Consider the following 26,799-nt stretch of genomic DNA (forward strand, 5'->3'; position numbering starts at 1 on the left):
CGTCTTCCCTGGTGAAGGAATTTCGGAAAACTGCGTCCAATAACTCCGCTTTAACGGCACAGTCGTCGGTAACAATACCATCGGCACTGCGCAGCGGAGGTATTGACTGCGTCTTGCCGCTTGTGTACTTTACAAACGATCAGAATTTCTTCGGATTTTCTACTAAATTTCGAGACAATGCTTCGTTGTGGAACCTATTAAAGGCATCTCGCATTGAAGTCCGTGCCAAATTTCGCGCGTCTGTAAATTTTAGCCAATCTTCGGGATTTCGCGTTCTTCTGAACTTCGCATGGTTTTTCCGTTGCCTCTGCAACAGCGTTCGGACCTGTTTTGTGCACCATGGGGGATCAGTTCCATCTCTTACCAATTTATGAGGTATGAATCTCTCAATTGCTGTTGCTACTATATCTTTGAATTTGAGCGACATCTCGTCTACATTTGCATAGTCAGTTCGGAAGGAATGGAGATTGTCTCTTAGAAAGGCTTCTAGTGACACTTTATCCCTTTTTTAAATAAAATTATTTTGCGTTTGTTTCTGGTGGATTTGGAAGAAACGGTATTGAGCCTAGCTACAACGACCTTGTGATCACTAACCCCTGTATCAGTCATGATGCTCTCTATTAGCTCTGGATTGTTTGTGGCTAAGAGGTCAAGTGTGTTTTCGCAACCATTTACAATTCGCGTGGGTTTGTGGAGTAACTGCTCGAAATAATTTTCGGAGAAAGCATTTAGGACAATCTCGGAAGTTGTCTTCTGCCTACCACCGGTTTGGAACAAGTATTTTTGCCAACATATCGAGGGAAGGTTGAAGTCCCCACCAGCTATAACCGTATGAGTGGGATAATTTATTTGTTACAAGACTCGAATTTTCTCTGAACTGTTCAGCAACTATACCATCGGAGTCTGGGGGTCGGTAGAAGGAGCCAATTATTAACTTAGTTCGGCTGTTAAGTATAACCTCCACCCATACCAATTTGCACGGAGTATCTACTTCGACTTCACTGCAAGATAAACCACTACTGACAGACACAAACACTCCACCACCAATTCTGCCTAATCTATCTTTCCTCAACACCGTCTGAGACTTCAGATTGTTGCGAGGTAACAAGAAAAGCAACGGACCGAGAACAGAACCCTGTGGCACCCCGCATTTCACACGAGCCCACATTTTGGCCCACTGCTACCCGCCAGCTGCCGCAACGTCGCTTGCCAGCGCCAAGAGTGGAGAGATGACGATTCTGAGCGCTGACCGCCCACTTGCTGGGAGCGGCAGGCGGCGGGAGAAAGTAGCCGCCGCTCCTCTGCTCAGCTGCCCGCTTCCTTCCTTCCGTCCCCGGCTCCCGAGCAGGGAGCGGAAACCCGCTCCAAACGAGCAGACGCCAGTGCGGCCGGCCGTGAGGAGTGGAAGCGGATCGCGTGTCGACGGGGGGGGGGGGGGGGGGGGGGCAGGCGAGGCTGCAGCGAGTATAAATCGCTGGCGCCACCCGCGGCCGCCAGCAGTCGCTATCCTCCCGCCTGCAGCGAGCAACTCAGCCCAACTCAGCCGGCCGACATGAGGACTCACGTGAGTACAGGCGCGGCGCCAGCATCCCGCCGCAGAAACCGCCCCACTGAAGACCCCCACACTACAGCTCCGCAGGCTGACGAAGCCCGCTCTCAAAGTCTACCTACCGGATGGTTATAATTAAACTTTCCCTATCTAACACCGTGTGAGTACCAAGCTTGGCAGCATTAATGTCAAGGACATGGGGAAGAGAAATAATGCTGCTACAGTACATCATTCCATTACACACTGGCACCATTACTGCTACAAAAGGGGCTCAACATGGCGCCCATCAGTGTCGCGTAGATTCTGAAAGCGCAACATTCTGCGCAGCAGAACAAAGCGTGTCCATAGGTATGCTTGCTGCCTCTCTTGATATGCTGCGCTTCGGATCGGCACGTGTGTGAATATCCCCCTGCTAAACCCTGTCCTTCCGGTGGCCACACAACCCGAAATCACAGGTAGTGAGATCAGTTGATAGAGCCAGCCAAGCATTTGGAAACGATCGACTGATAATGCGATAGTTCCGAAATGTGTTTCGGTGAAGCAGGTGAACTTCATGAGCGGTGTTCGCTGGGACCCCATCTTGGATGAAAACCGTCCAGTTCGTCTTTTTGCTGTAGGGTGGGTATGAAATGCTGGTGAAGCATATCGCTCTAACGCTGGCCAGTCACACAGTCCTTAAACGCCAACCTGTTCCAAAAAAGAAAGGGCCAATGATGAATGTACCCATGAAGCCACACCGTACGGTGACACATTCACCATACAGAGGCACTTCATGCACAGTGACTGGAGGTGAAGATCCCCGCTCTCTGTATGTCCACCTCACCCATCAGAGAAAAATGAGCTTCTCTGGGCATAGGATGGTCCAGTGGCAGCCCTCATCGACTTCAATGCTTCCGGGAAAGTGGAGAGCGAAGTCAACAGGTCGTTGTGCGTCCTGTGGTGAAAGCTGCTGCACGATATGGATCTGGTACGGATAGCATTTTGGAATGGTTCGAAGCAACTTCTTTGCAGTGGACCACGGGATGTTCAACTGTCGTGACACGGCACGCGCGCTGCCTGACGATCGGGAATTGCGAGCCGTAGCAACAGCGATTTCATCAGCCAGCTGTGGTTTGCACCACAAGTGGTTGATGAAATCGCTGTTGCTATGGCAGAAACCGCTGATGGTCGTCGGACTCTTTCCGAAGCGCCGTCCAGTTCTCCAGTCGAATCGAACTTCTTCGTCACGCTCTACACAGCAGCTGGAGAAAGAGGAGCCTTCTGTAATCCTTTCAGCTGGCGATATTCTCGAAGTGCAGCTGCAGCATTACTGTTGTCTCGATAACAGAGCTTCACCAATAATGCCCTGCTCCTTTTGTCCAGGCTCAGACGGCCGGTGTGGACGTGCGGCTCTAGGCGCTTCAGTCTGAAACCGCGCGACCGCTACGGCCGCAGGTCCGAATCCTGCCTCGGGCATGGATGTGTGTGATGTCCTTAGGTTAGGTTAGGTTTAAGTAATTCTAATTTCTAGGGGACTGATGACCTCCCATGTTAAGTCCCATAGTGCTCGCAGCCATTTTGTCACGGGTCACCTTGACACGTCAACAAGTGCACTGTGACTGGTTAGGCATGTGAGACAGTGAATCACGGTGACTGACCATGGCACATGGTGGCCATAGTTGTAACTGGACGGTAGCGCTGTGACGCATGGAAATCGCGCACCCCATATTCTCGACATTAATACTACCAAGTTTGGTACTCGTACGGTAATTAGTTTCCGTGTTATAACGTGGTAAATCGGGAAAGTTTCATTATAACCACCCTATATATTGTGAGACAAAGATTATGACAACTCGCTTAACAGCGCACGGGTCCGCCTTTGGAATCCAGCACAACTGCGTGCCATGGATTCGACAATCCCTTACTAACAAGGGAACCTCCCCATCGCACCCCCTCTCAGATTTAGTTATAAGTTGGCACAGTGGATAGGCCTTGAAAAACTGAACACAGATCAATCGAGAAAACAGGAAGAAGTTGTGTTGAATTATAAAAAAATAAGCAAAATATACAAACTGAGTAGTCCATGCGCGAGATAGGCAACAACAAGGAGAGAGCAAGTACCGTGGTCCCGTGGTTAACGAGAGCAGCTGCGGGACAAAAGGTCGTTGGTTCAAGCCTTCCCTCGGGTGAAAAGTTTAGCTTCTTATTTTCAGTTTATGTAACAAACGCTTATATTTTCATCAATTTTTTGGGAGTGATTATCACATCCACAAGAAAACCTAAATCGGGCAAGGTAGAAGAATCTTTTTACCCATTCGCCAAGTGTACAAGTTAGGTGGGTAGACAACATATTCCCGTCATGTGACGCACATGCCGTCACCAGTGTCGTATAGAACATATCAGATGTGTTTTCCTTTGAAGGAATCGGTTGACTATGACCTTGCGATCAAGTATTTTCGGTTCCCATTGGAGAGGCACGTCCTTTCGTCTACTAATCGCACGGTTTTGCGGTTCGGTCGCAAAACACAGACACTAAACTTATCACAGTGAACAGAGACGTCAATGAACGAACGGACAGATCATAACTTTGCTAAAATAGAGTAAACTTTTCACCGGAGGGAAGACTTGAACCAAGGACCTCTCACTCCGCAGCCGCTCACGCTAACCACGGGACCGCGGCGCTACTGAGCTCACACTCTCCTTGATGTTGCCTACCTTGCACATGGACTACTCAGTTTGTATATTTTGCTTATTTTTTCATAGTTCCACACAACTTCTTCCTGTTTTCTCGATTGATCTGTGTTCAGTTTTTCAAGGCCTATCCACTGTGCCAACTTATAACTAAATCTGAGGGGGGTGCGACGGGGAGGTTCCCTTGTAAGAGCCTGGAGGTATGTGGCACTAGGTTTTGCAGTTCCTGAGATAAAGTGCTGGTGATATGTGAACGGCGAGCTGGCGCTCGATAGCATCCCAGACGTGATCCGTGTCGTTCGGATCAAATTTGCTGGCCACGATATCAACGTAATCTCTCCTCACATTACTGTAGAACGATTCTGGCCTTATGATATGGACAGTTATCGTGTTGGAAGATGTCGCCGCCGGGGAAGACATCAAGGATGAAGGGATGCAAATGGTGTGCAAGAATGTTCACAAAGTCCACAGCTGTTGTGGTGTCTTTGGTTGCTACCACAGGAGCCACAGAAGGTCAGGCGGATGTCCTCTCTAGAATAGTACTGAACCCACCGGTATTCACCCATGGCGTATTGCAAGTTTGGAGGAGCCATTTGCCTGGATGATGGCGTAACTGAACACGTTCATCGATTTGGTGTGACAAGAAACGCGATTCATCCGAACACGTGACACGTCTCCATTGTTGTATGGTCGAATCTCGATTGTCGCATGGCCCCTGCAATCGTAAATGACATTGTCGATGGCACAGTGGAGATTTCTGGGACACACGTGCTTGCACCGGCACTGTGCACTCTGCCACAGATCGCAGTCTGTCCTATTTTACAGAACGGGCAAGCCTCCGACCTTTAAAGTTCTGTGATGATTTGTGGACGTCAACCACCTGGTAACCTGCTAGTGCTTCCACCGTCCTTCATCCTCTTTGCGGACACCCTCACGACAGTAGCTCGCGAACAGTCGACCGACTTCGCCGTTTCCGCGACGCTCGTTCACAGCCGTCAGACGGTAACTGTCTACTCTTTGTCATATTCGCTTATGTCAGTGGATTCCCGAATTTGCGGTTGGATGGCTGAAGTAAAGAAGACGTAAAATGGCAAGAAAAGCATTTCTGATGAAGAGAAATTTGTTAACATCGAATTTTGATTGAAGTGTTAGGAAGTCTTTTCAAGTGGTCACAAGTTTAGTACTGGAGGGAAATGTGTGTAGGTGGAGGTGGGGGAGGGTAAATATCGTACAAGGAGACCAAGACATGAATACAGCAAGCAGATTCAGAAGTATGTAGACTGCAGTAGCTATTCGGAAATGAAGAGATTTGTGCAGGATAGAGTAGCATGGATAGCTGCATCAAAACAGTCTTCGGACCGAAGACCATACCAACATCAACAACAAAGTCGCTCGAATGATCCCCCTTCGTCTCTGCTCGGCTTTTAGAGTTTCATTACCGCGCAATGTGCCCACAACGCGATCAGATAGCAATCAATGTCGCGATGGGCAGCGGTCACAATGTTTTCCATCCCTACTATCAGCTGCTTCGCAGGGACTTCAGTCTTGTTTGAGAGCTCGGTGGCTAAGCGGTTCAGTATCAATACTAGGTCTCAGGTTCGACCCCTGGGCAGTCCAAGGACTCCTAGCTGTTAGTTATCACATTTGGGAATGTTTGTGAAATATGCCGACTTTCTCTATGGTCCAGAGAGTAAATCAGCCCAAAAGGTGGAGGAAGGCAACGCCAGACCATTTTCCAATAGGACCATGCTCACTAAAGCACCCGCCCCCCTCTCTCCTCTCGCCACATCCCACATGTCTGTTGCCATCGCTTTCTAGTCTTTCCACTCTTCCTAGTCCTCTTCTATTTCTCTCATGTCCTCCTGTAACCCCTCTCATCAGGTAACTTTCGGTATTACTCCTCCTTCTTCCTTCAGGATCCCCATCAAGACCTTCTTTGGCAATCTGTCATTTGTAATGTCCATACCAACCGAGCTTCCGTTCTCTTAATCTATCTGTGACGCTTTCTTGAGTCTGGGTCATTTCCCTAACTTTTTTTCTCCTTACGTGATCTCGCCGAGATACTCTACACGATCTTCTTAAATGATCCATTTCTACAACTCTCAGTTTGTTTTTATTTTTTATACCAAGCTCCCAGCGCTAGAGCCATAGGTCGTTATGGGTACTAAAATGTTTCTATACAGCATCTTCGGTGTATTGATGACAGCTTCACCTGTTTTTGTCCAACTAAGTAGAGGAAACAACTGCCCACCACTGATCAACGTTCTGGACTCTTCATTTGAAGAACAACTTTATTTGCACTCACAGCAGCAGCCTAAAGGCTGTTAGTGGGTTCAATGGTTATGCTGCCTCCTGTCACTGAGTTCTGTTAAGCTTTTTGTTCCATCCGGCGACGGAAAGCAACTTCACCAGATAAACCATCAGCTCCAACAGATGAGTATGGGGCCAGGCCGACTGCAAAAAACATAGCCAACTGCAAATACAAGTGTTTTATAATAATTAACAGTAGCAGAAACACCGCCATCATACGCCAAATTTGAACAAATTGAGGCTAGAGGTCACCATATATATGATGTTCAATGGTCACTGGACCCTGGATCAAATCAGCTGAGCGATCGCGTAATTTTTTGACGAATTCATAGCCGTTCCCTAACCAAACAGATTAAAGTGGACAAATTCTAGTTTGTAGTGAGATTTCTGTCCTCCTAATGGCATTTGTAAGGCCCTGCCCTCAATTTTCGTGATATATCACCGTTCCAGAACTTTAAACACAATGACGCCTCTGTTAATACCCTCTCCATTCGAAAAAAATAAGTCAGTCTTTGTGCTACCACGACCCAAGACTCACGACCGCTTGAAAATGGCCTTGGTGGCCTAATCCGCTAGTGGTGAAAGAAAATAGAAGAGCAACTGGTGATGGTATTTGATTCCACGTAATTACCACTACTGCGGACCCTGCGCCACCATGTTTCACAGATGGGTCAGAATGTATTTCGAAACAAAACAAAATGTGAAAAATGCAACTGGCCAGGGTGCACCGATTTATGGGCTCATACAATGAGTAGTGATGCAGAATTCATGATTGTAAACAAACATCAGTTTCAACACAAAGTTACGTTTATATATATGCATGTATGTTTTTCCTACGGAAATGAAAACTAGAGGCACAGTCAATGAAGGCAGACTTGTTCTCACTGTTCCAGACCTCATACCGTCTTAAATACGTAAACTTTAAAAGATTGGCCACCGCACCAGAGTTTCTCCAGTTTTGCGCAGAGCAACAAGGAAGCCTACAGTGGGCTTCAGAACAGTGTAGGCAACCCGCAATACGGCATTGCAGCAATATGGCAGAAAGTGTGGCACAGTTTCCATTATTTAAAGTCTAAGTATTCCAAAAGGTGTAAAGTTTAGAGCAGTGAAACCAAGTCTGCCATCACTAATTCTACGTCCCTTTTTATTTCGGTAGAAAAAAAAATATATGTCCCATTAAAATTGACGTAACCTTTTGTTGAACGTGGATGTTCGTTTACTTGTGGGGATTGTGCATTCCTACCCATTGTGTGAGCCCCTGACATAGGTGCATCCCTGCGTAATTGTATTTTTCACATTTCGTTTCATTTCGGAAATACACTATGTGATCAAATGTATCCGGCCACCCGGCGGAAAATGAATTAGAAGTTCGTGGAGCCCTCCAACGGTAATGCTGGAATTCGATATGGTGTTGGCCCACCCTTAGCCTTGATGTGAGCTTCCACTCTCGCAGCCATACGTTGATTCAGATGCTGGAAGGTTTCTTGGGTAATGGCAGCTCATTCTTCACGGAGAGCTGCACTGAGGAGAGGTATCCATGTAGGTCGGTGAGGCCTGGCACGAAGTCGCCGTTCCAAAACATCCCAAAACTGTTCTGTAGGATTCAGGACAGGACTCTGTGCAGGCCAGTCCATGTTATTGTCGTGTAACCACTCCGCCACAGGCCGTGAATTATGAACAGGTGCTCGATCGTGCTCAAAGATGCAGTCGCCATCCTCGAATTGCTCTTCAACAGTGGGAAGCAAGAAGGTGCTTAAAATGTAAATGTACGCCTGTGCTGTGATAGTGCCACGCAAAACAACAAGGGGTACAAGCCCCCTCCATGAAAAACACCACCATACCGCAACACCACCGCCTCCGAATTTTACTGTTGGCACTACACACGCTGGCAGATGACGTTCAGCGGGCATTCGCCACACCCACACCCTGCCATCGGATCGCCACATTGTGTACCGTGATTCGTCACCCTACACAACGTTTTTACACCGTCCAATGGTCCAATGTTTACGATCCTTACACCAAGCGAGGCGTCGTTTGGCATTTACCAGAGCGATGTGTAGCTTGTGAGCAGCCGCTCAACTATGAAATCCAAGTTTTCTCACCTCCCGCCTAACAGTCAGAGTACTTGCAGTGGATCATGATGCAGTTTGGAATTACTGTGTGATGGTCTGGATAGATGTCTGCCCATTAGACATTACGACCCTCTTCAATTCTCGGCGGTCTCTGTCAGTCAACAGACGAGGTCGGCCTGTATGCTTCTGTACTGTACGTGTCCCTTCACGTTTCCACTTCACTATCAGATCGGAAACAGTGGACCTAGGGATGTTTAGGAGTGAAAATCTCGCGTGCAGATGTATGACACAAGTGGCACCGAATCACCTGACCACGTTCGAATTCTGTGAGTTCTCTCGCGATGTCTACTGTGGTCGCTGATATGGAGTGCCTGGCAGTAGATGGCAGCACAATGCACTTAATATGAAAAACGTATGTTTTTGGGGGTATGTGAATTCGCCGACCATGTCCCGTTACGCGTCAGAAAATTCCCATGGGTACTTTGAAGAGCAGATGCCTAATCTCAGGACTGATGTTGGACGCGCAATGTATAGAACGCTAAGAAGCTTATGTCCACGAATCAGCACGGTTTTAGGTAGCATCGGTAGTGAGAAATTCATTTCACCCTTTTCTCACATGATATACTGAGAACTATGGGTGAAGGGCAAGAGGTTGTTGTTGTTGTTGTTGCGGTCTTCAGTCCTGAGACTTGTTTGATGCAGCTCTCCGTGCTACTCTATCCTGCGCAAGCTTCTTCATCTCCCAGTACCTACTGCAACCTACATCTTTCTGACTCTGCTTGGTGTACTCATCTCTTGGTCTCCCTCTACGATTTTTACCCTCCACGCTGCCCTCCAATTCTAAATTGGTGATCCCTTGATGCCTCAGAACATGTCCTACCAACCGATCCCTTCTTCTAGTCAAGTTGTGCCACAAACTCCTCTTCTCCCCAATTCTGTTCAATACCTCCTCATTAGTTATGTGATCTACCCACCTAATCTTCAGCATTCTTCTGTAGCACCACATTTCGAAAGCTTCTATTCCCTTCTTGTTCAAACTAGTTATCGTCCATGTTTCACTTCCATACATGGCTACACTCCATACAAATACTTTCAGAAACGTCTTCCTGACACTTAAATCTATACTCGATGTTAACAAATTTCTCTTCCTCAGAAACGCTTTCCTTGCCATTGTCAGTCTACATTTTATATCCTCTCTACTTCGACCATCATCAGTTAGTTTGCTCCCCAAATAGCAAAACTCCTCCACTACTTTAAGTGTCTCATTCCCTCTCAACAGCACCCGAGGGCAAGAGGCAGGTTCCATATTTCTAGAGTTCCGGTAAGCATTTGACACGGTGCCCCATTTGCAGGCTGTTAACGAAGGTAAGAGCATGTGGAACAAGTTCACAGACTTGTGATTGACTCGAAGATATCTTAAATGAGAGAAGCCAGTTTGATGTCCTCGACGGCGAGTATTCATCAGAGACAAGGGCATAGTCAGGAGTGCTCCAGAGTAGTGTTATAGGATCGCTGTTGTCCCCTGTATACGTAAATGATTTTGCGGATATGGTGGGCAGCTGTCTGTGATTGTTTGCGGATGACGCCGCGCTCTGCAGTAAGGTGTCGATGGTTCAAATGGCTCTGAGCACTATGGGACTCAACTGCTGAGGTCATTAGTCCCCTAGAACTTAGAACTAGTTAAACCTAACTAACCTAAGGACATCACTAACATCCATGCCCGAGGCAGGATTCGAACCTGCGACCGTAGCGGTCTTACGGTTCCAGACTGCAGCGCCTTTAACCGCACGGCCACTTCGGCCGGCAGTAAGGTGTCGAAGTTGAGTGACTGCAGGAAGGCGAAGAGCAGATCTAGATTTGTAGGAAGGGTTCTGGGAATGTGGAGTAGATCTGTGACTGATAGTACATACCAGAGACTAGTGCAATCAATTCTGGTGTATAGTTCTAGTGTTTGGAGTCGTTATCAAGCGGGCATGACAACAGAATTCAAGGACGTGTAACTACACTCATGCTCATAAATTAAGGATAATGCTGATACATGGTGAAACAAAGCTCTGATGGGCGGTTTGCGGTATGACCATGAGGTGCATTTAACCTGCGGTCTTCGCACGGTGGCGCTGGCAGCAGTCCACATACGTAGAGGTGTGTTGGTGCATGTCAGAGTACGGTGCAGCGAGTAAGTGTGCAGACCTTTTCAGACGTGCTAATGGTGACTGTTTGTTGAAAATGGCTCAAAGAACACATATTGATGACGTTATGAGGAGTCTGGAGGCTGGAGGCGACTGGAGGCTGGTCAAACAGCAGGTCGCAGCACGGGCCCTCCGTGTGCCACAAAGTGTGATCTCAAGATTATGGCAACTTTCAGCAGACAGGAAACGTGTCCAGGCCTTACAGTACGGGACGTCCACAGTGTACAACACCACAAGAAGACCGATATCTCACTATCAGTACCCGCAGACGGAGTACTGCAGGTAGCCTTGCTCAGAACCTTACCGAAGCCACTGGAACAGTTGTCTCCAGACACACAGTCTACAGACGACTGAACAGACTTGGTTTATTCACCCAGGGACCTGCAAGGTGCATTCCACTTATCCCTGGTTACAGCCTGGTGTCCAGAACACAGTACTTGGTCATTGGAACAGTGGTCCCAGGTTATGTTCACGGACGGGTCCACGTATAGTCTGAACAGTTATTCTCGCCGGGGTTTCATCTGTCGTAAACCAGGAACCAGATACCAACCCCTTAATGTCCTCAGGGACCTGTATGGAGGCTGTGGTTTGATGGTGTGGAGTGGGATTATGATTGGTGCATGTACACCCCTGCATGTCTTTGACAGAGGAACTGTAACAGGTCAGGTGTATCGGGTCGTCATTTTGCAACAGTATGTCCCCCTTTTCAGGAGTGCAGTGGGTCCCACCTTCCTCCTGATGGACGATAACGCACAGCCCCACCGAGATGCCATCGTGGAGGAGTACCTTGAAACAGAAGATATCAGGCTAATGGAGTGGCCTGCCTGTTCTCCAGACCTAAACCCCATCGAGCAAGTCTGGAATGCTCTCGGTCGACGTATCACTGCACGTCTTCAAACCTCTACGACACTTCCGAAGCTCCGACAGGCACTGGTGCAAGAATGGGAGACTATACCCCATCAGCTGCTCGACCACCTGATCCAGAGTATGCCAACCCGTTGTGCGGCCTGTGTACGTGTGCATGGTGATGATATCCCATATTGATGTCTGGATACATGCGCAGGAAACAGTGGCGTTTTGTAGCACATGTGTTTGGGGACGGTTTTCTCAACTTATCACCAATAGCGTGGACTTACAGATCTGTGTCGTGTGTGTTCGAATGGCTCTGAGCACTATGCGACTTAACTTCTGAGGTCATCAGTCGCCTAGAACTTAGAACTATGTAAACCTAACTAACCTAAGGACATCACACACATCCATGCCCGAGGCAGGATTCGAACCTGCGACCGTAGCGGTCGCTCGGTTCCAGACTGTAGCGCCTAGAACGGCACGGATACACCGACCGGCCGTGTGTGTTCCCTACGTGCCTATGCTATTAGCGCCAATTTTGTGTGGTGCCCCTTTGTGTAGTACCACATTCTGCAATTATCCTTAATTTACGAGCATGAGTGTAGGATCGTAACAGCTCTGTGTAGCCGATACGGAAGTGTAACAAAAGTACTTCGGAAATTTAATAGGGGAGAGACGGCGTATTTCTCGCGAAACCCTCTTGAAGAACTGACTGGGCGGCCAATTCGCTGCCACCAGCGTATGTTTGCGTAGGGATTATCAGAATAAGACAGGAGAAATTAGGTTGCGAACAGAGACAAGGTCACTGTCATTTTCCTGTCGATCAATACGCAAATGTAATTGGAAATCGGTAAGAAGCACTCTCTGCCACTTACTGGCTCTACCTAACGACTGTCAATATTAATTAGTACAGCTTCTCATCTCCGCTTCAACCCGCCGAGTCACGCAGGCTAATGGCTTGCTAACCCAACTTACTGCTTATTGCCACTCGCGCCTACTTCAGCAGTACCATAACCTCTCCATTGCAGAGACATACGCCTCGCAGGTAACTAAGTGTAAGAGCTTCCACGATATTCACTTGCCCCTCGTCCGTGACCAGCGCACACCACGCGCAGTTCCCTATCCAGAATGTGGGTCACCGCGTACGCTGTTATTTCACGCTCGGTTTCGGTTACGGCAGCGCAAAACTGCGTTTCCATTGCGCCGTCGTCTATGCACACACGTTTCTTTCAGCTTTCTCGAACACGGAAAGATTTTACATTCACATCGCAGTCTGACACACACTACAATACTTCCCCTCATCTTTCTCGTTCACCAGACGCACGATTGTTTTGTAACGCTAAGTTCCATTCGAAAGAAACACATCTGTCTGGCAATATGACTAACCACTTTCGATTATTAGAGACGTCGCACAAATGGCTCTGAGCACTATGGGACTTAACTTCTGAGGTCATCTGTCCCCTAGAACTTAGAACTACTTAAACCTAACTAACCTAAGGACATCACACACATCCATGCCCGAGGCAGGATTCGAACCTGCGACCGTAGCGGTCACGCGGTTCCGGACAGAAGCGCCTAGAACCGCTCGGCCACTCCGGCCGGCGACGTCGCACATGTAGCGAATTAGGACAACAATGCCGATATAACAGATGTCACTTTTTTAAAAAAAAAAAATCGACAGTCACTAAATATTATTGCTAAAGTTTGCAAGGATTGTAAAGAAGAAAAAATAGGAAGAAGAAAGTAACCCTCGAGTCTTTTAAAGATCGAAGTCACTTCTACAAAACAGCTTCAAACTTCTCTTTACCTTACAAACGAGTTAACGTGTTAAACATTTTACGTTAGACATGTAAGCGAGAAAAACTTTTAAATGATTTGAAAATAAAGTTTTTTTGCAAGTCGATAAGTGCTCTCATTATCGAACAGTAAATGAGTGCAGTCTGGGTAGTTTCCACCCCGTTCGAGCACCTTTTCACGCATCTCATTGTTAAGAAGTCATACCTCGTGAAGCATGTATCGCACAGAGATATAATTTTGTACGTACAGGGTGACAATTATTGAACTATGCGAAGTAAAATCGTCATAACTTGTGAACGATTTGAGTTAGGACATTCAAACTGCACGGCTGGCCGTGGGGCACGATGGGACTTACACTGCGTATGTATAGTTGGGTTTAGCCCACTTTCTTTTGGGTGGGTTTGTCAATAAGCAAAATTGGAGCATGTTGGGGACTCATAAACCGCATTTCGCGATCGAGAAGTCTCTTCACCCTCAACGGAAGACTGCGTGGTGTGCAATGTTCACTCACGGAATAATCGGTGCGATTTTCTTTGATGGCACGGTGACTACCGAACGGTGCGTGAAGGTTTGGAAGATGATTTCATCCCCATTATCCTCAATGACGCTGATTTCGAAAAGATGTGGTTCATTTAAGACGGAGCTCGACCCCATCGAAGCAGGAAAGTGTTTGATGTCCTGGAGGAGCACTTTGGGGACTGCATTCCACTGTCAAAGTCATTATCATCTCACGTTACCTCGCGACGTATTGTCTCTTTCATAGAACACTTGTCTGTAACAGGATGCGTACGTGTGGCGCCTAGACTTGCGTCACACTTCGCGTCTAGCAGTACAGACAGGACAGCTTGAAAAAGTCCAACCCTTCCCGTCGATTCCCTCTCCCCCCCCACCCCCCCCCACCCCCCTCCCGCTTACTTAGAACTTTAGAACGTACTTTGTGCTTTCATTTCTTGGAGAAAGATGTTGGAAGTCTTTTTACCAGAACGTAATTTCCGTCTCTCAGATTAGTTTTTACTACTTCGGTATAGAAATTTGTATTTTCTCCATGTATAATGACCATGCAAATTCTCATTCCTTGGGTGCTCGGCTATATATTTCTTAATGGACACAACAGTGTCAGAAATATATTTATTTACTGATTTTCTGATTAACCGTCAACAAGGTTCAAACTGGTTCAAATGGCTCTGAGCACAATGGGACTTAACACCTGCGGTCATCAGTCCCCTAGACTTACAACTACTTGAACCTAACTAACCTAAGGACATCACACACATCCATGTGCGAAGCAGGATTCGAACCTGCGACCGTAGCAGCAGCGCGGTTCCGGACAGAAGCGCCTAGAACCATTCGGTCACAACGGCCGGCGTCAACAAGATTCCTCAAATTCTATTTTGTTAAAATCATTTTATCCGTCCCAAAATGCTTCATACGGCATGCTGTATTGTCCCTAAATGTAGCAGCTTCTTGCGACACAGAGTGAAAAAAAAGCGAAAAAATACCTTTCCAATAGCGTTTTCGACAATTATCGATGCATCAAATTAGGAACCGTAAAGAAGTGATAGGGACTTTTATTCTGAATCCAAACGCCCGTGATGGCATTCGTCCTTGCACTACGAAAAATTTTAATTAAACCAACTATCAATATATTGTAAAAATTAATGTAGGTTGTCAGTAACATAATACGACTGCAGATTGCTCGCTTTCTCTGAATCGACAGGCCTTGAATTAAAGACACGAAAAAAGAGGATGTGAGAGGAAACACACTTGAAGAAAAAGAAGAACCCAATAGTTATGTGAGCAAAGTGATTATTTAGGGCGTACACGTAAGGTATCACCCAGAGATTATAGTGAGGAATTTGAAAGTGAGTGGGAGGAAAAAGTGAGGTTGTACTGATGAAAGAGCAAGCGCAGTTGAAGATCAGCTCGCAAAAAAAGGTTACTGCCTCCACGTAGTGACATGAAACCAGGTTCCGTGTACACGACTACAGACCCACAAATCGCTTTATTCCTAGCAGCCTCAGTGTTTGGCGACAAGCACAACAGAAAACAAAATGGTCACCTCAGGAGACGTCACGCTAATACCGTGTAACGCCGCCGGTAGCCTTCATAAATGGCGTCAGTTCTTCTGGAATGCCATATCCAGCTACAGACACTCCATGATGATTACATCCGATAGAGCTACAAAAGTATGGAAATCTCGATTGCTATGTTTCACTTGTTGTTCCAAACAGACCCCATATTATTTATTGGATTAAGAGCGGGTAATTTAGGCACCCATTTCTACATCTACATCTACATCTACGTGATTAATATGCTGTGCACAATAAAGCGCCTGGCAAAGGGTTCAATGAACCACCTTCATGCTGTCTCTCTACCGTTCCGCTCTCGGACGGCACGCGGGAAAAACGAGCAGTTAAAATTTTTCCGTGCGAGCCCTGATTTGTCCTATTTCATCGTGATGATCATTTCTCCGTATGTAGGTGGGTCCCAACAGAATGTTTTCGCAATCGGAGGAGAAAACTGGTGATTGAAACTTCATGTGAAGCTCTCGTCGCAACGAAAAACGCCTTTGTTTCAATGATTTCCACTCCAATTCACGTATCATGTCTGTGACACTATCTCCCCTATTTCGCAATAATACAAAACGAGCTGCCCTTCTTTGTTCTGTTTCGATGTAATCCGTCAGTCCCACCTGCTGCGGATCCCACACCGCACAGCAATACTCCAGAATAGGGCGGGCAAGCGTGGTGTAAGCAGTCTGGTACACCTGTTGCACCACGTAAGTGTTCTGCCAATGAATCGCAGTCTTTGGTTTGCTCTACCCACAATATTATCTATGTGATCGTTCCAATTTAGGTTATTTGTAATTGTAATCCCTAAGTATTTCAGTTGAGACAGGCTGTTCGAGTTCATGGAACCAGGTTCCAGACCTGTGAATACGGCTGTTAACCTGCTTGGAACACAGGCGTGTCCACAGCAGACTCATCATGACGCTGTAGAACTAAGAGCAACACTTGGCAAGGGGACAACTGTTGTGACTTGGCAAGACAGCCAGGCCACTATGATTGGTAGCTGAAAGGCAGGCGTTAAGCTCACGCAGGCTGGCGTGAGGTCTGGAACAGTTAAAGGATTTGAGTCTAGCAAATAAAGTACGTAGCTGTTGGAATACTTAACTTTAATCCATAATTGGTGAACATCGGTCTGACGGTACAGGCATCACAAGATAAATAGCAAATGATAATGGCGCCTTGCTAGGTCGTAGCAAATGACGTAGCTGAAGGCTATGAGAGCAAATGAGAGCGTAATTTGTCAGTGAACCATCGCTAGCAAAGTCGGCTGTACAACTGGGGCGAGTGCTAGGACGTCTCTCTAGACCTGCCGTGTGGCGGCGCTCGGTCTGCAATCACTGACAGTGGCGACACGCGGGTCCGACGTATACTAGCGGACCGCGGCCGATTTAAAGGCTACCACCTAGCAAGTGTGCTGCCTGGCGGTGACACCACAACAACCTACGAGGCCCGTCCACAATGAGTGCAAGGCCCACATCACTCGCCCACCTTACATTTTTAATACACAATTACGCAATTCGCATACAGTACGCGGAATCGTTCTATTTCTAGTCATGATCTCCCGGGACTAGCCAAGTGGAGCATGGGATGATTAAATGTCTCGTTTCGCGCAAATAGCAAATTTTGTAGCAGATCGAAATAATTGAGTTAGTTGCGGTTTGTGTGACCGTGACACAGCGCGTCCTTGGCAATGTGGCGAGCGAACGTCAGAGTCCAGGGCGGTTTCCAGCGGCCTCCAAGGAGAGCCCGAGAGAATGCCAGCCGACACGCTCCCTGCGGGCGGTAGGCTTTGTTTAGGACGGGGATGCGGTGGCGCCCTCATCCCGCACCGTAAAACCTCAAAAGCTGCGATTCCACCACTGGGTGGAAATCTGGCCCAGGCTCAGGTTTTTTTTGCGGCCCAGGCGCCGTATTAACACAAAAGCCGAGTCTGGGGTTGCTACGAGCGAGGTGTGCTCCTTAAAAGCCCCGCCCTTGGCGTAGGTTCTGCAGGAAAACTCCGATGGTTGCGTTGGCGACGGAGAAGCCTCGAGAACGTTTCAACTTAAAACGCCTTTCAGAAGCCACCCATTTGCTGCAGTTGTGCGACGTGGATCGATCATTCCCTTGCAGTCGATGTTTGGAGGAAAGTCAAGAGATTGGCGAAAATTTTGTTGCAAGAGGGTGATTGGCCAGCCGCTGGTGCAGAGTAGCAGAAACTCACGCTACACTCCAGCTGGAAAGAAACACTCGTGTTCTGACTGCCTTAGCCAGCAGTCCTATCTCCCTGTATCGTCTGCTACAGGCCAGGGTGATAGCAGCTTTACTTGTCCGGTAAACGGACAGGAACACGTTCTTCATAAGCATCGCAACTGCAGCTCCTTGGGCCATGACGTTCTTAGATAATACAAATCTCCTTCATCATAACCAACATGGATTCCGCAAACAGAGATCATGTGAAACTCAGCTCGCCCTATTTGCCCAAGAAATTCACAGTGCCGTAGACACTGGCGAGCAGATTGATGCCGTATTCCTGGACTTCAGGAAGGCATTTGATACGGTTCCGCACTTACGTTTAGTGAAAAAAATACGAGCTTACGGAATATCGGACCAGGTTTGTGATTGGATTCAGGATTTCCTAGAAGAAAGAACACAACATGTCATTCTTAACGGTTCAAAATCTGCAGATGTAGAGGTAATTTCGGGAGTACCGCAGGGAAGCGTGATACGACCTTTATTGTTTACAATATACATAAATGACTTAGTTGACAACATCGGTAGCTCCGTGAGGCTATTTGCAGATGACACGGTTGTCTACAAGAAAGTAGCAACATCAGAAGACTCGTACGTACTCCAGGAGGACCTGCAGAGGATTAATGCATGGTGCGACAGCTGGCAGCTTTCCCTAAACGTAGATAAATGTAATATAATGCGCATACATAGGGGCAGAAATCCATTCCAGTACGATTATGCCATAGGTGGTAAATCATTGGAAGCGGTAACGACCGTAAAATACTTAGGAGTTACTATCCGGAGCGATCTGAAGTGGAATGATCACATAAAACAAATAGTGGGAAAAGCAGGCGCCAGGTTGAGATTCATAGGAAGAATTCTAAGAAAATGTGACTCATCGACGAAAGAAGTAGCTTACAAAACGCTTGTTCGTCCGATTCTTGAGTATTGCTCATCAGTATGGGACCCTTACCAGGTTGGATTAATAGAAGAGATAGACATGATCCAGCGAAAAGCAGCGCGATTCGTCATGGGGACATTTAGTCAGCGCGAGAGCGTTACGGAGATGCTGAACAAGCTCCAGTGGCGGACACTTCAAGAAAGGCGTTACGCAATACGGAGAGGTTTATTATCGAAATTACGAGAGAGCACATTCCGGGAAGAGATGGGCAACATATTACTACCGCCCACATATATCTCGCGTAATGATCACAACGAGAAGATCCGAGAAATTAGAGCAAATACGGAGACTTACAAGCAGTCGTTCTTCCCACGCACAATTCGTGAATGGAACAGGGAAGGGGGGATCAGATAGTGGTACAATAAGTACCCTCCGCCACACACCGTAAGGTGGCTCGCGGAATATAGATGTAGATGTAGATGTGCATAACAACCCATCGAGCACTGCAGGCAGTCGACAACACCGGCTACAACTGTAATTACTTACGCAGTACCGGTGCACTTCTATCGGCCTTGTGATTCCCGGTTAGCGCATTGCTCCATCTTGCTAGAGCCATAGAGATCGCGACATTTAATTACTAGTTCGCGCCTTTCGTGGTCAATACTGATGGATGTTAACGCACGGCCCCACCGAGCTGCCATGGTGGAGAAGTACCTCGAAACAGAGGATATCAGGCTAATGGAGTGGCCTGCCTGTTCTCCAGACCTAAACCCCATCGAGCACATCTCAGATGCTCTCGGTCGACGTACCGCTGCACGTCTTCAAACCCCTGCGACACTTCCGGAGCTCCGACAGACTTTGTTGCAAGAATGGGAGGCTATGCCGCAGCATCTGCTCGACCACCTGATCCAGAGTATGCCAATCCGTTGTGCGGCCTGTGTACGTGTGTGTGGTGATCATATCCCATATTGATGTCGAGGTACACGCGCAACAAACAGTGGCGTTTTGTAGCACATGTGTTTCGGGACGGTTTTCTCAACTTATCACCAATACCGTGGACTTACAGATCTGTGTCGTGTGTGTTCCCTATGTGCCTATGCTATTAGCGCCAGTTTTGTGTAGTGCCACCTTGTTTGGCACCACATTCTGCAATTATCCTTAATTTATGAGCATGAGTGTGGGATCGTAACAGCTATGTGTAGCCGATACGGAAGTGTAACAAAAGTACTTCTGAAATTTAATAGGAGAGTGACGGCGTATTTCTCGCGAAACCCTCTTGAGGAAGTGACTGGGCGTTCAATTCGCAGCCGCCAGCGTATGTTTGCGTAGGTATTATCAGAATAAGACAGGAGAAATTAGGTTGCGAACAGAGACAAGGACACTGTCATTTTCCTGTCGATCAATACGCAAATGGAATTGGAATTCGGTAAGAAGCACTCTCCGCAATTTACTGGCTCTACCTAACGACTATCAATATTAATTAGTACAGCTTCTCATTTCCGCTTCAACTCGCCGGGTCACGCAGGCTAATGGCTTGCTAACCCAACTTACTGCTTATTGCCACTCGCGCCTACTTCAGCAGTACCATAACCTCTCCATTGCAGAGACATACGCCTCGCAGGTAACTAAGTGTAACAGCTTCCAAGATATTCACTTGTCCCTCGTCCGTGACCAGCGCACACTTTGCATGATTTATACCGATAAAGTTGTGATAGGATACACGTCATAAGAATTCTGTGCAGTCCGTCTTGATAAGGAAAGTGCCAGCCGTCACGTACGCTGTTTTGAAGTTTACTGTGTAGCAGTGTCTGTCTGTAGTGGCAGACGCTGGACATTGCGAAGAAGTTTACTACTGAAGTTCCGGAAGACTAAGTCGGGCAACGTATTACTCCCTTACACATAAGTTTCAAGATTTTCTTTTTTTTTTTTTTTTTTTTTTTGTGTGTGTGTCATCATTCTTCTGCCACGAATTCCTTACCTGTGCCAACCTCTTCATCTCACAGTAGCATTTGCAACTTCCGTCCTCAATTATTTGCTGGATGTATTCCCACCTCTGTCTTCCTCAATACTTTTTGCCCTCTACAGTTCGCTCTAGTACCACAAAAGCTATTCCCTAATATCTTAACAGATGTACTACCATCCTGTCCCATCATCTTGTCAGTGTTTCCCAAATATTCCTTTCCTCTCCGACTCTGTGAGAACTTCCTCATTCCTTACTTTATCACTCCACCTGATTCTCAACATCTGTCTGTAGCACCGCATCTCGTATGTTTCGATTCACGTCTGTTCCGGTTTTCCCGCAGTTCATGCATCACTGCCATATTACACTGTTCGCCAAACGTGCATTCTCAAAAATTTCTTCCTCAAATTAAGACCTTTGTTTGATCCTAGCAGCGTTCCCTTGGCCAGGATATCCCCTTTTGCCAGTGCTAGTCTGCTTTTGATGTCCTCCTTGCTCTGTCCCTCATGTGTTATTTCGCTGCCTAGGCATCAGAATCCCCGATCCATTGTTCAGTAATATTTTGAATTAAAAATTCCCGCACTTCCAGATGCCTGTGTGGCTGTGCTCCATCCTGTTGGTGAATGAAGTCGTTCGAAAAAGTCTCCAACTGCGGGAAAAGAAAGTTCTCAAGCAGAACGGGATATGTGCTTCCTGTAACAGAGTTCTCGGCAAAGAGAAATGGACCACATACCCATTCCGTGAAACTGCACAAAACACATTAAATTTTGGAGAATCCCTCTCACGTTGTACAACTTCATATTCTGACATTATGACGGTCCACTTTTCCATTTAAATGGAATGTTGACTCGTCACTAAACACTAAACGTGGAAGAAAACTGTCATCCTTATAACGACTCCATTTCTTACTAGGCTAATTACTGTTTAGCTCTACAGGGCCATTATACTGAAATGTTTCCCCACACCACCTAGTATTGTCTTTCTATGTGTGTGTGAGTAACTGTATGTTCACTGTTGTGGGTAAGTACATACAGCGTACACAGGGCGGTGTGTGAAACTGATGGCGATTACACGCTTCCGCTGTTGTAGAAATCTGCTCCAGATGCTGCAGATACCGTGTTGAGCTGAAAGTGGTAACCAAAATACGGAGAAATATTCTTCGGGGGGTCTGTTGCATAGCAATCAGATTGCTTTCAGTTCTGAGAAATGTCCAGTTACTATTGTGGATTTGAATGATCCATGAAGTGACTTCTTTTCCGAAGAAAACATCGAACTATTTCACTAGAACTGAACGCTCCCGTCGGAACTGTTCTCAACTGGTGTTTATTAGTAGATCACAATAGCAGTACATCGCTGGGTGTATAATAAGACGTACCTTCTTGAAATGAACAATATTTTTATTGTTCTATTAACTGATTTCCTTCCATATGCACTTATATTTTACAATGTGAATCAAAAACTCGCAATGGCGTCGATTTTTACATCACAAGAATCGCTCTCCTCTACTACAATTACTCTTAACCAGAACAAACAAAAACTATATCCTAAGAATAATTATGTGAGCGCTGTCCGCCACAGAGTAATAAACAATATCTTTGTCTCTCTCTCGCACTGTCACAGCAAGTTACGCTGCATGATACGTCATATCCTCCATCTTGCCAAGGACGAAATTACAGAACTGCACGCGTTGTGAATGGTGGGCTCCATGTGGTTCCCAAGCCATACAGCGACCGTAAACCATAAAATTACCAAATATGCAGCAACCAGTCGCAAAATGATGGTTTATTTATTCACTTTTGTAAATCGATTTCGAGTGATTAACAGCCGTCATCGGTGCTTTCAACCAATATGTGCCCTGACTAGTAGTACTGTCTTATGCTCGGTTTACACTAGCAAGTTATTGCAGCAATTTACTTGCGGGGAGGAACTTGCCGCGCGATTTGCGAGTGTAAACATATCGCCAAGTCGACTTGCGACTGTAGCAATTTATTGCGGAAGTGACTTGTTGCACGTTTTCCGCTTCCAGTGTGAACACCACGCAAGAAGTATCTGCAAGTAACTTGCAGCTTTTAGGATTTATTTCTATTTCCTGCAAGTAGGAAGCGCAAGTTATAGTATGTTGTCTGCATAACATCCATATTGAACATTTTACTTAATGTGGTGACTTAATTTTTTGCAACCATTTTACGCATTATATGCAAACAAATTTCAGAAATGGAGGAGAAACGGGAATGGATGAAGCAGGGTACAGAACATTTTATTGAAGCCCTGGAGAACTACCCCGAAATACGGGACGTGCATAACCGAGACTTTCAGGATAGAGTGAAGAAGATACGCGCTTTAAATGAAATCTCGTCGATATTCGACACATCTATAAAAGAAGTACATAGGAAGTAGCATAACTTGAAGACGCAACCCCTTTGCCACCTGCATCCACTCGCTTGTTGTTTCAGGACTTGCGGTAATTTTCACATCTGTCAACACCTGTTTTCTTTGGGAATGGAATTATTATATTCTTCTTGAAGTCTGAGGGTATTACGCCTGTCTCATACATCTTGCTCGCCAGATGGTAGAGTTTTGTCATGATGGCTCTCCCAAGGCTGTACTAATGGAATGTTGTCTACTCCGGCGGCCTTCTTTTGACTCACGTATTTCAGTGCTCTGTCAAACTCTTGACGCAGTATCATATCTCCCATTTCATCTTCATCTACATTCTCTTCCTTTTCTATAATATTGTCCTGAAGTGCAGTGCGCTTGTATAGACACTCTATATACTCCTTCCACCTTTCTGCTTTCCCTTCTTTGGTTAGAACAGGGTTTCCATCTGAGCTCTTGATATTCATGCAATTGATTCTCCTTTCTCCAAAGGTCTCTTTAATTTTCCTGTTGGCGGTATCTATCTTACCCTAGTGAGATAAGCCTCTACATCCTGACATTTGTTCTCTAGCCATTTTGCACTCTCCTGTCGATATCCACACCATATCTAGTACGAAAGTCAAGAACCCCTTCTGTTGTCCCGACGCCATTTTCACTAGAACTGCGGTGGGCGCACACTGCTGCTACATAGCGGGAACTATGGAAAAGTCGAGAGTTTGCTCTTTCCAGCAGTACGTTGTTAACGTACATATCTCAAATACGATAGTAGTTATGTATCCAAGGTTCTCGGGCGTCCAGCCGGACCCGATCGTCGAATTTCCACGATATTTCGGCGAATATGGAATGCACCACCTGATGATGGCGGAACGGTTATTCGCCGAAATATCGTGGGACTTCGACGATCGTATCCGGCTGAACGCCCGAGAACCTTGTATGCAGCACATTTGCCGGGAAAGCCACAGATCACAATTATAGTAGTTATGATTCTTTTTTTTTTAATAATTGGATTTGTGGTGATCGGAAATGGTGCTGGAGAGGAGAAAGTGCGCACTCTCTTCACGGAGCAACTGGAAAGGTGCGTTAAATCAGTCGGTCGGCCGCTCGGGGGACCGCGCCGGTGAATTTCTCACGCCCCGCCGGAGAAAGTGTCCGGAGATCGAGAGGTCTGGTTGGCGGCAGGTCCGCCTTTCACGGGAAGCAAGAGCGGCCGTTTATCCGGGCACGGCCGCCGCCGCCGCCTCGGACACGGGCCGGTTCTTCTCTGTGTTTTTGCTTTTCTTCCCGGCCGAGCAGCGAAAGTGGTCGCGGCGGCGGTCAAGGTGAGCCCTGGTCTGGGCTGGGTCGGACCGCCCGCTCGCCTTTCACCGTCAATCGGCTGACCGAACACCTCGGCGGGCCTCGCTCTCTCACACGCGGCGTCTGACGCCTCCTCCGCCGTGTGGGCAAAAGCCTTGCGTCATACCTTCAACAGGGCGCCGACCTCGGCGATGAAATTTCGGGAATGCGGCCGCCACCTGCTGCTCTGCTCCACCGCAAACCACAGGTCAACACTTGATCCGTTGCCTGACGGGTCGAGTTGGCTAACGTCGACATTGCGCGCGGTGACTTTTCCAGCGTCAAAAAAAATTGTTCAAATGGCTCTGAGCACTATGGGACTTAACATCTATGGTCATCAGTCCCCTAGAACTTAGAACTACTTAAACCTAACTAACCTAAGGACATCACACACATCCATGCCCGAGGCAGGATTCGAACCTGCGACCGTAGCAGCCGCGCGGCTCCGGACTGAGCGCCTTGAACCGTTAGACCACCGCGGCCGGCTTTCCAGCGTCACTTCCTGCTGTTTCACGATGAGGATGCACCTTGTCGTGTGAAATACAAAATAATTTCCACGTGAATTAAGACAAACGAGAAGCAACTTGAGGGTGGGACCGGGACTAAAGCAGGAACTACACTACTGGCCATTAAAATTGCTACACCAAGAAGAAATCCAGATGATAAACGGGTATTCATTGCACAAATATATTATACTAGAACTGACATGTGATTACATTCTCACGCAATTTGGGTGCATACATCCTGAGAAATCAGTACCGAGAACAACCATCTCTGGCTGCAATAACGGCCTTGATACGCCTGGGCATTGAGTCAAACAGAGCTTGGATGGCGTGTACAGGTACAGCTGCCCATGCAGCTTCAACATGATAACACAGTTCATCAATAATAGTGACTGGCATATTGTGACGAGCCAGTTCCTCGGCCACCATTGACCAGACGTTTTCAATTGGTGAGAGATCCGGAGAATGTGCTCGCCAGGGCAGTAGTCGAATATTTTCTGTATCCAGAAAGGTCCGTACAGGACCTGCAACATGCGGTCGTGCATTATCCTGCTGAAATGTAGGGTTTCCCAGGGGTCGAATGAAGGCTAGAGCCACGGGTCGTAACACATCTGAAATGTAACGTCCACTGTTCAAAGTGCCGTCAATGCGAACAAGAGGTGACCGAGACGTGTAACCAATGGCACCCCATAACATCACGGCGGGTGATACGCCAGTATGGAGATGACGAATACACGCTTTCAACGTGCGTTCACCGCGATGTCCCCAAACACGGATGCGACCATCGTGATGATGTAAACAGAACCTGGATTCGAAACTTCCTGGCAGATTAAAACTGTGTGCCCGACCGAGACTCGAACTCGAACTGTAAAGTTTGGAAGGTAGGAGACGAGATACTGGCAGAAGTAAAGCTGTGAGGACCGGGCGTGAGCCGCGCTTCGGTAGCTCAGATGTTAGAGCACTTGCCAGCGAAAGGCAAAGGTCCCGAGTTCGAGTCTCGGTCGGGCACACAGTTTTAATCTGCCAGGAAGTTTCATATCAGCGCACACTCCGCTGCAGAGTGAAAATCTCATTCTGGAGAACCTGGATTCATCCGAAACAAGACGTTTTGCCATTCGTGCACTCAGCTTCGTCGTTGAGTACACCATCGTAGGCGCTCCTGTCTGTCATGCAGCGTCAAGGGTAACAGCAGCCATGGTCTCCGAGCTGATAGTCCATGCTGCTGCAAACGTCGTCGAACTGTTCGTGCAGATGGTTGTTGCCTTGCAAACGTCCCCATCTGTTGACTCAGGGGTCGAGACCAGGCTGCACGATCTGGTACAGCCATGTGAATAAGATGCTTGTCATCTCGACTACTAGTGATACGAGGCCGTTACAATCCAGCACGGCGTTAACGGCAGAACTTGCGAGACGCCATATTGTACGAGGGGTGATCAATGAATAACGCAACACACTTTTTTTTCTGAAAGCAGGTTGGTTCCATTCGGGGTTCCAATGCATCAAATTATCCCCAACTCTTCTGGTTACAAAACGTTGTTCAATGCGACAGCCTTATGCCAGCTTACTAGGGGGGGGGGGGGGGGGGGTCAACGTCAGAGGTAACGTCTTGCTGCATCAGTAACCTTCCCATTATCTATGTAATGCCTGCTACAGAGGGCACCTTTCATTAAACCACACACATGGAAGTCGGAAGGTTCGAGGTCCAGGCTGCAGTGTGGATGAGGAAGAACAGTTTTGTGAGCTCCCCTCTGCCCTTCAGACCTGTGTGAGGCATTTCCTCGAACCAGAGTGTCCGCACGTTCCAGCAATGCAGGAGTGACAGCTGTGTGCGGCCGGCTGGTAAGCGAGAGATGGAACAGGTTTGCGTGGGATGGTGACAGACGCATCGCACAACGACTCACTGTGCTTTTGTTCACTGCCAAGTCTCTGTAGACATTACGCAAGCGCCTATTAGTGTCTCGCTGTCATGGAAGAGGTGAAGTTCATTCGCATTTTTGAGGCGAGCAGC

General features: G+C 47.3%; 1 protein-coding gene across 1 annotated transcript in view; it reads left to right on the forward strand.

The window, feature by feature from the left end:
* The first annotated feature begins 1,509 nt into the window (after positions 1 to 1,509).
* The window catches only part of LOC124717364 (cuticle protein 79-like), a 42,292-nt gene continuing 17,002 nt past the window's right edge, over positions 1,510 to 26,799 (forward strand). Inside the window, exon 1 of the mRNA XM_047244201.1 lies at positions 1,510 to 1,564. Coding sequence (XP_047100157.1) covers positions 1,553 to 1,564 — 12 coding nt within the window. The 5' untranslated portion in view covers positions 1,510 to 1,552. The remainder of the gene's footprint in view (positions 1,565 to 26,799) is intronic.

The sequence above is a fragment of the Schistocerca piceifrons genome, chromosome 9 (assembly GCF_021461385.2).
Source record: "Schistocerca piceifrons isolate TAMUIC-IGC-003096 chromosome 9, iqSchPice1.1, whole genome shotgun sequence".
NCBI lineage: Eukaryota > Metazoa > Arthropoda > Insecta > Orthoptera > Acrididae > Schistocerca > Schistocerca piceifrons.